General features: G+C 36.9%; 1 protein-coding gene across 1 annotated transcript in view; it reads left to right on the plus strand.

Moving 5' to 3' along the window:
• LOC121423424 (transitional endoplasmic reticulum ATPase-like) overlaps nt 1–9,050 on the plus strand; it is a 32,018-nt gene extending 22,968 nt beyond the window's left edge. Inside the window, exons 11-17 of the mRNA XM_041618759.1 lie at nt 709–873; nt 2,070–2,405; nt 3,274–3,452; nt 4,207–4,336; nt 5,415–5,573; nt 6,993–7,150; nt 8,349–9,050. Coding sequence (XP_041474693.1) covers nt 709–873; nt 2,070–2,405; nt 3,274–3,452; nt 4,207–4,336; nt 5,415–5,573; nt 6,993–7,150; nt 8,349–8,454 — 1,233 coding nt within the window. The 3' untranslated portion in view covers nt 8,455–9,050. The remainder of the gene's footprint in view (nt 1–708; nt 874–2,069; nt 2,406–3,273; nt 3,453–4,206; nt 4,337–5,414; nt 5,574–6,992; nt 7,151–8,348) is intronic.
• Nucleotides 9,051–9,430: the final 380 nt, after the last annotated feature.

The raw sequence follows: 9,430 nt of genomic DNA on the forward strand, positions 1-9,430 counted from the left end.
ACAGTGATATCATCACATCTTTATGTGCTCTATTCAACCTGAGTGGTGTGTCATTAAGCTGGGGGGCGTTTCATCAATATTTTCGTCTGACAATTTGTCAGATCTGACAACTCTCCTGGAATTTGATTGGTTGAGAAGCACTGTTATTATAGTAACTGTCGGATAATACAGGACTTGTCGGATTAAACGTCCGACAAGTCCTTTCATGAAATGCTCCCCTGTTCTTTAATTCATGTCTAGAACATGTTTGCGCGACCAAATAAAGTAATTACCTGTATCAGACATCAGGGGAATGTTTCATCAACATTTTCATCCAACAAGTTGTCAGATCTGACATCTTTCTCTGATGTTTATTGGCTGAGAGGTAATGTTACTATGGTAACTGTCGGATAAAATGGGACTTGTCGGATAAAACGTCCGACAAGTCCTTTCATGAAATGCCCCCCTGAACTGGTCATTTACAAATTCATCTTCTGTTTTACTTGCAGTATTACTATTTTTTTCCTGGGGGCGTTCTAGTTCAACATTGGCGATTGTTTAGGGCTTAAGATAGGATCATCAGTTGTCCTTAAAGTCACTCTTAACTTACCAACAGCTTTATGAAACGGCCCCCAGATCTTACTTTCTCAAAGCGTGGTATATCACCATTATTGTTGGTATTATTTTTATGATTATCATTATAATAATTTCTACTTGTGTTTTTTACAGATTGCCAATGAGACCCATGGCCACGTGGGTTCCGACCTGGCAGCTCTCTGCTCAGAATCTGCCTTGCAACAGATCCGTAAGAAGATGGATCTAATCGACCTGGAAGAAGACAGCATCGATGCTGAGGTCATGGATTCCCTAGCTGTAACTATGGATGATTTCAGGGTAAGGATCCTTCTTAATATCATATAGACCTTCTGCATATGACAGAGCTTCCAAGTAGTACTGATTTTCCGTATTTAGTATTGAAAATAGAGAAGAATACTGATGGTTTCATGCAAAATATTGATTTCTTAAGTTTCAGTTTATGTGTTGTCCTATGGTATTCCTGTGAAAATACTAATTTCCTCACGAAAATACTGATTTTCAGCCTTGAAAATACTGAAATGTTCTTGTTCAGGTTGGCAGCTGTGATATGACATAATAATCTCATAGCACCCTCCCTTAGAGGATATAAGAATAGGTGTAAACAGAGTTGTCAGAGATGTGCCAGCTGCATATCACCAACAATGTAAAGCATTTGCTTTAGCCTCTAAGATGGCGGCGCAATAACATCAATGCATAAGGTCTATGGATACTTTGTATGTGTGAGAATATTACTTAGTCTTTTGATACTGTCTCGTGATGGAGATTGTGGTATTTTCCATGCTGTGCTGTGAATGAAAAGAGACTAGGGAGCAATGGAAATGTATATTACAATGTTGAGGGTTCTTTTTTTTTAAGGTCGGTCCCAGACATAAAAAATCTTGTCAGATTGGTACATGTCTGTGAAAAGCCTAAAACGCACACACATGTCCAACATGGGTAGTTTGACTTTTATCCAATTAAGAATGATTAAATTGTGGGATATGCAATTAGTAGTAGGAATACCAATCTCTAATAATGTATTCCTTTAGAGATCTTAAAATCATCCTCCAACTTACCCCAGTGTAGAATATTTCCTTTCTTCTACTGGCATATTTCTGGAGGAAGATAAAATATAAATCTCTTCATTAGACTGAATAGGGCCATTCCATGCCTTATTCAGGTCGAAGGCTAGATACAACTTAAGCGCTTCCAGCAAGAAATTTAGAAATCCTGCTCGGGTCATCTTATGTCCGTAGTTATACTTCGTTGATTAAATTGTGAAATTCAATATCATTTCAAGTCTTGATACATAGATAAGGAAAGTTCGTTCGTAACTAGTAATTTTTTACAGTCTTTGATGACAAGGAATTTCTTACATATTACTATATTTCACTGGTCCTATGGTCTCTGCCGAAAAATTACCGGCAGGCAATGATTAAAAAAAAACATGTATAACCCAATTGTTGGTCATGGTCTCTTTCAAAGTTTGTAAATTTTTTTCATCCTCGTTTCAGTATGCACTTAGCAAGAGCAGCCCAAGTGCTCTGCGTGAGACAGTGGTGGAGGTACCCACTGTCACATGGCAGGACATCGGAGGTCTGGAGAATGTCAAGCGTGAGCTCCAGGAGCTTGTCCAGTACCCCGTAGAACATCCAGACAAGTTCCTCAAGTTTGGAATGACCCCAAGCCGCGGAGTGCTCTTCTACGGTCCACCGGGATGCGGTAAGACTCTGCTTGCCAAGGCCATCGCCAATGAGTGCCAGGCCAACTTCATCTCCATCAAGGGTCCAGAGCTTCTCACCATGTGGTTTGGAGAGTCAGAAGCCAATGTCAGGGATGTCTTTGACAAGGTCAGTGATATCCTCAGCTGCTTTGGCTGCATAGAGAGCTCTCATTGTTGGTAAAGCCTGGCTCACACCTTTGCATGTTATGCTGGGTATTGCTGCATTCAGTTAATCTGCAGCTGACTACAAGCCCAAAAACGCAAAGGTGTGAGCCAAGCTTAATTAAACATGAAATATTTCTTCATTAGTGGTATTCTGATTATGATTATTATTATTATGAAACCCATGTTTAACTACTTTCATGTTCATAACAAAGATGTTATACCAATTATCAATTGAAATTCAATGTATTTACTTAACCTAGATATCTTCTCATTTCATTACAATAATATATTTTTTAATACAACTTTTCACTGCATGATTAAGATGAAATTTTCTGTGTGAGTGAGGTAGCAAATAAATGTGTGTGGTCTTAGCCTAACATGCCGTTAATTTATGATTGAACTTTGTTTTGAATTAAGCATTTGATATGAGCATTCCAACTAATACAATCTTAGCTATCAGAGTTCAGATTAGTGGTAGGATTATGAAAATCAAAATTCAGTCTAGTTAGAGCCTCCCTATAGGAATAAAAACAAATTCAAATCCAAATTGTAATGATGTCACCATCGGCTGCGATTTTACTCCGACCACAGCCGCAAAGCAAAATTATAATTTTATTATGCCTAACATTATGTCAAACTTCAAATGAAATAATTTTACTTTTTTGAACTTTCACACTTAATGCAAAATGCAATTTTATGATAAAATCATGTCGTATTCGATCACATAGTGTGCGCTGCACTGGGCTTTAAGAATTCCTGGTTTGGTGCAACTACATTTACTTTAATAGCTTAATAAATAAACGTGATAACTCATTTTCATACCCAACTAGGCAAGGCAAGCTGCCCCATGTGTTCTGTTCTTCGACGAGTTGGATTCCATTGCCAAGTCTCGAGGAGGTAACGTGGGCGATGCTGGTGGTGCCTCAGACCGTGTTATCAACCAAGTTCTCACCGAGATGGATGGTATGGGCTCTAAGAAGAATGTCTTCATCATCGGCGCAACCAACAGGTATCGTACAATAAACTGGCTTGTAGATAGAGTATATCATTGCATAACATCACTTGGTTGATATAATCTCCGCTTAGAAAAAGTTTGATTTTAGAGTTATGACAAAAGTAGCAACCTTGTTTTGTCTTGTAGGAATTCTGTACTGGAATCAAGTGATGATTTTCAGACAATACGATGTTGCTACTATTGTCATATTTATAAAATGCAGCATTTTCAAAGCTGCCCTCATAAGGTTTAACAGTCTAGCGATGATAAACTACTTTTGGGTGCTAAAATAGTGAGCTGGCAGTTGACCTAATGAATGGTATCTGCAAGTGATTGCAAAGACAGATCAATGTAATTGGTCTTGAAATATGTACCTTTACAAATTGCAGTTCTTGAATTGCAATACATCATTCTACTGAACTCTAAAAAAGTGAGCATTTACTCTCAAAATATGTACAATCCCATAGAAATTTTTTCGTTCTTAAATTGATACCACTCTGAATATAATGCTCGTAATCATTGTTAAAGCACAGAAAAAATATGTGAATTTCCAAAGTGATTATGGTTTGATTGAAATAGCTGATAAAACTTAATGAAAGCGATCAAAAGTGCATTGTTTATTTAGTGTTCAAATGACCACGCTACATCCATAGTTAAACTTTCCGATAATGCATTGTGATGCAAGAATTTGTCATACTATTAATATTAAGCTCTGTGTAAGCGGGCCCTGGTCTAAGTTGCAATACATCCTTATATCTTTCTGTTTCAGACCAGACATTGTAGACCCTGCTATCCTGCGTCCAGGACGTCTTGATCAGCTCATTTATATCCCATTGCCAGATGAAGCATCGAGGATCTCCATTCTCCAGGCTAACCTCAGAAAATCACCTGTTGATAAGGTAAGAATATCATGGAATGATACTAATACAGGTGAATCTGCCTAAATTTATATCTTTTTGAACCACAAAAATCTGTTCCATTGAGGCAAAATTCAACTTGGAAGATGTAAAATAATGTGGTCTTCGTATATCCTAAGTGCGATTTCATAAACAGTTACAGTTATTGCCACTTCTTTCTCATGGGAACGAGAGTAGTAACAAGGCTCGTCATTCAGTCCATTTTGAAAACAGATGTGAAATGATGAAATAGCATAAATCAAACCATCTTTCGGGGCTGAGCAAGTCCTGCTGAGAAAAATGCTTTCTGAATACATCTGTAAATTGCTTTGAACAGTCATAGACTGAATTCGCCCTATATAAAAGCCAGTTGGTATTAGTAGTATGATTATTCTTTTTCAGGGAGTATGAAACGAGAATTGATTATCATGATTGTTGTTGATTATTATTCAAGGGAAAGCAAATTTATGATCTATAAAGACTGGTGGTTCTTCAATACAGGGGGTTGCCAAAACAGGTTTGCCTGTATCTAGTATCATTAATACTATGCTATCACAGGGTCACAAAGTTTCCATTAATCTTTTGCATGAAAAATAATGATCAAATTGAACACTAAAAATAAAAAGGTCAATGGGAAGCTCATTTCTATTTTGCAATAATTTGCATGCCTGAATAAATAGTGAACATGTGATTATCTGTGTTGGTGCTCTTTAGTATGTCCTTTTTCAGCTTTTGATCTTGTACATCTGTAGAATCATTTAACGGACTACTGAAAACGTACCTATTTTTGTGGTAGTGTACCGGTAATTGTAATATTGGAGAGCTGTATATGTAAAGCGCATAGAGTAGTTTTGATTGATTATTTGCTATATAATCACCAGTTTATTATTAGTAGTAGTAGTCGATATAATAAATTTCAAAAAGTTTAATAGGTGTATGTGAATAAAAACAGACCTAGATCTGCATTGACAAATGGTCATGATTTTAAAGGCTTCCTCATGAAATAATCGTTTGCTGGAACGACAGGAATTGAGGTTATACTATGATTTGTCTACATGTTTTGATTTTCTTGTCCTTGTAGGGAGTTGACCTGCAGTACCTTGCTAAGGTGACCCAGGGATTCAGTGGTGCCGATCTGACAGAGATCTGCCAGCGTGCCTGTAAGCTAGCCATCCGTGAAAGCATTGAGCAGGAGATCAGGAAGCAGAGGGAGCGTGTTGCAAACCCTGACCTTGACATGGTGCGTATGCTCCATTAGAACATACTTTCAATTCCTGGGCCCCGTCTTACTAAGAGTTGCAATTGATGCGATCAATCGCAAATACGGTCGGCCAGCAATGTCAACATGTATTATGCATGTTTGTTCAAAATATTTTCTAACTATGATGTATATTCATGTATTAATTGTTTTCTTAAGAAATTCACTGTGCTTCTCTTTGTTTACAAAGGACATTGTGCAAATTTCCTGTGGAAAGAATTATAACACTGGTGGATTTCCATAGAGTTACGATGATTGGATCAATCGTAATTCTTTGTAAGACGGGCCCCAGATCAAGTATCAGATCCAAAATCAAATGCACAGCCTTTGGTTAATGAGGGTTTGCCTTTGATTTCCATTCGATTGTTACTCAGCATTACACATGATTTTGAGACTTCCACCTGATTTGAAATAGAGCGCAAGTTCTTGCAATGCCCCAATAGTCTGACTCACCATGCTTATAGCTCAGTGGGTTAAAAAATAAAGAATTTCATGTCCGAATATGACTATATTGCTTAATATAAATTTCCTTATTTTTCAGGTTGTAAGCTATTTTGATCAGTTATAAGCGAATTGCAATTCTTTGTGCAATGGGTCCCTAGAAGCATCTTCAGCTTGTCTACATTTGTGTGGGGGGAGGGGGGAGAATTGCTGATGCCAGGGTCAGACGCAGAACTGTCCCATACACAGTATTGTGCTCCTGCAGTGATATGTGTACTCATAAAAATGAATGGAGTAGGACTTAAAGCTGGAGTTATATTGAAGTGAATTTCAATGAATTCTTTGGTACATTATCTTTTCATGAATATTACCCAAGGTATATCTAGTATTCTTCTAGTCTAGACTTAACCCTGGTTAATTATGACAATATGACATCCATGTGTTTTCTGTCAGCAAATCAAAAACACAGCCCACTGTTAATAAAGATAAATGCCAGTTGTGGTAACGATCTCAAAATGACTTTACAGAATCCAATATAATGTCCACCCAAGTGTCTGTTTGTATAAATAAAAATAAATTTGCCAAAGGATTCTGGAAGAAATTGTGTAATTGCTGAGAAATAAGCAAAATAAGCGTGGATTTTGGCACTTCTGCCAGGTCTTTATTCCAGCAATAATAATATACTGTCCCACGTATGCCAATCTGTGTTGGCAATCTTCACTGTGATCGTTTTTCAGCTTAGATTTTATGATTTCACAAAGTTCAGTTTATGTAACTGTACCGGATTTAGATCCTCAATGATATATATATATATATATATATATATATATATATATATATATACTTAAACTTGGTTTTACAGACATTCTCAAGAAATCAGTGTTTTACTGCAACTACTTTCATTTAGCTTTAAGGTGGATCTTCATTGCATTAATGATGTCATGTATTTTATCTGTACAGGAGACAGACGAAGAGGATCCAGTCCCAGAGATCACAAAGCTTCACTTTGTGGAAGCAATGAAGTTTGCCCGTCGATCCGTCAGCGACAATGACATCCGTAAATATGAGATGTTCTCGCAGACACTGCAGCAAAGCAGAGGATTTGGTGGTAATTTCAGGTCAGTAAAGCACATTTTAAATCTTTACCACTACTTTCATTATTGTTCTGGTCCGACCCTCAGTACGTTCTATTTATAATTCCTTTTAATTATTCTTTTCCTTACTTAATTTCTCTGTCTCCCTATGCTCATCTATATCTCCTCTAAATAGCCAATTAGCCAATTTTTTATAGACCGCTTTTCCCGGAATGGCTCAGCGTGTTACAGCATATTATTACCCCGTCATTGGTTTAATTTCAATCCCGCACGAAAAATGCACAATTTCCACTCCCTGGAGAGCATTCCTTGCATTCATCGCAGCCTCATTATGGCGCTGGCAAAATCAAACATACAATATCTTTCGCATCCTACCAGGTATCCATTAAGCACCTGGGTCGAGAGTGGCAAAGTGTGGATTAACGCCTTGCCAAAGGACGCTAGACCGCGGTGGATTCGAACACACGACCCTCTGTTTACAATTGATCTTTCAATTGTATACATTGCAACAGAAATTTACAACTCATTGCTAACCGGTTTGTCTGATAACTTTTATTTGCTCTCCCATGTTTTCCGATGTCCTGATTTTCCGAGGGTCATTGGATGAAATCAATGCAGAAGTAGCAAGAGTTACTGGACATGTTCTTGTAGAACAAAGCCATTTCCATTTCACCCCCAAGGTCAAAAAGGTTATTTGTGATAAGCAAAGAAGCATGTGTGAGTGACAGTGATTTTAAAGGTAAAAGATCACAGAGGCCATTATATACATTGGAATATCTTGTTATTGCGATAACCAAAGAAGCCTTAGAGGGTTCAACTTCAAACTTGCCTCATGTTTGCATATGTGAGTGACAACGATATTGAAGGTCAAAGATGAAAGAGTTCATTGTCTCTATTGGAATGTCTTGTTCTTGGGGTATAAATCCTATAGACATAGCATCTGACTCTCGCCTTTCAAACAGAGGGTCGTGGGTTTGAATCCTCACCAAGGCCTGTTCAGCAAGAAATGTATCCATACTGTGCTGCACTCGACCCAGGTGAGGTGAATGGGTACCCGGCAGGATTAATTCCTTGCATGCACTGAGCGCGGGCGATGGTAGCTCAAGCTAAGACCGGGGTAATAATACCAAGCGCTTTGTATCCTTGGGCCAAAAGCACTATATAAATCTAGCTATTATTTTTATTATTAATAATATTTGTGTGTTTTGTTTATGATTTCCAGATTCCCTGATGCTGCTGGGCCAACAGGTGGTCAAGGTACACCAGGGTCTGGGGGAGCTAATCCTAATCTCTATCAAGACACTGAAGATGATGATCTCTACAGTTAAATCTCTCTCTCTCGCTCAAAGATGCCACTCAAAGATTCCAGTAAATACAGGAGAAAATGTAATGAAGGATTATTATATCTGGGTGTAGTGTTCCCTAAAAGAGTGTATATTATTATTGTCATTTTCATTCATGTTTGTTTAAATTTAGGATTGTATAATTGATAGGGGGAGAAAGAGAATGTAATATTGGAAAGGGCTCACAGGAGTTAATCAAATTGTATACATTGCTTGATGTAGAACATAATGGTGCGCTAAGAGCCTATATACTGTAAGAAATGAGAGACTACAGCGTCTTTAAATTTTGTTCAATGTGTACAAAAATATGCAGAAATGGAATGAAGAATGAAAAGAAATATTTCAAAAACTTTTACCATTTATGATCCACATGGTATTTATCTTGTATAATTTATTACTCTACAAGACTGTCAGTTTCACAGAAAGTCTGTGAAAAGATACATTGTTTCACAACACTACATTGCAATTATTGAAAATAGAATCTATATGAAATTGAATGTAAGTTAGAAATTTGAAGCTGTAATTTATGGTAGATAGCTGAGGGCAGTCTCATTTCAAAGCAAATCTTGAGTAGAAATCTTTAAAAAAAATACAATCTCCAAAATTTAATCCAAAATGTATGTTGAAGTGTGGTTCAGTTGTTCTGATCAGATATCATTTACTGAGCACAAGGTTAATTGAACTTCTAAGAATTACAAAAATTGTATTAAATGATTTATATACATCTGTACAGTACGGACGGATTGTTCCATCTCTGTTGGGTAGCGTACATATTTCAGATGGACATTATCACATATTTATACAATATCTATTTAATCTCTTTTTTTTTCATTCATTATTTTTATATGTTATTTTTTCCTGTCTAAATAACATGCCTTTTTATGATTTTATATTTGTTGAGTTATATCTGGCACAAGCAATATTTGATTCTTGATTCTTTATCTTTTCATAACGTATTTCT

The sequence above is a fragment of the Lytechinus variegatus genome, chromosome 11 (assembly GCF_018143015.1).
Source record: "Lytechinus variegatus isolate NC3 chromosome 11, Lvar_3.0, whole genome shotgun sequence".
Lineage (NCBI taxonomy): Eukaryota > Metazoa > Echinodermata > Echinoidea > Temnopleuroida > Toxopneustidae > Lytechinus > Lytechinus variegatus.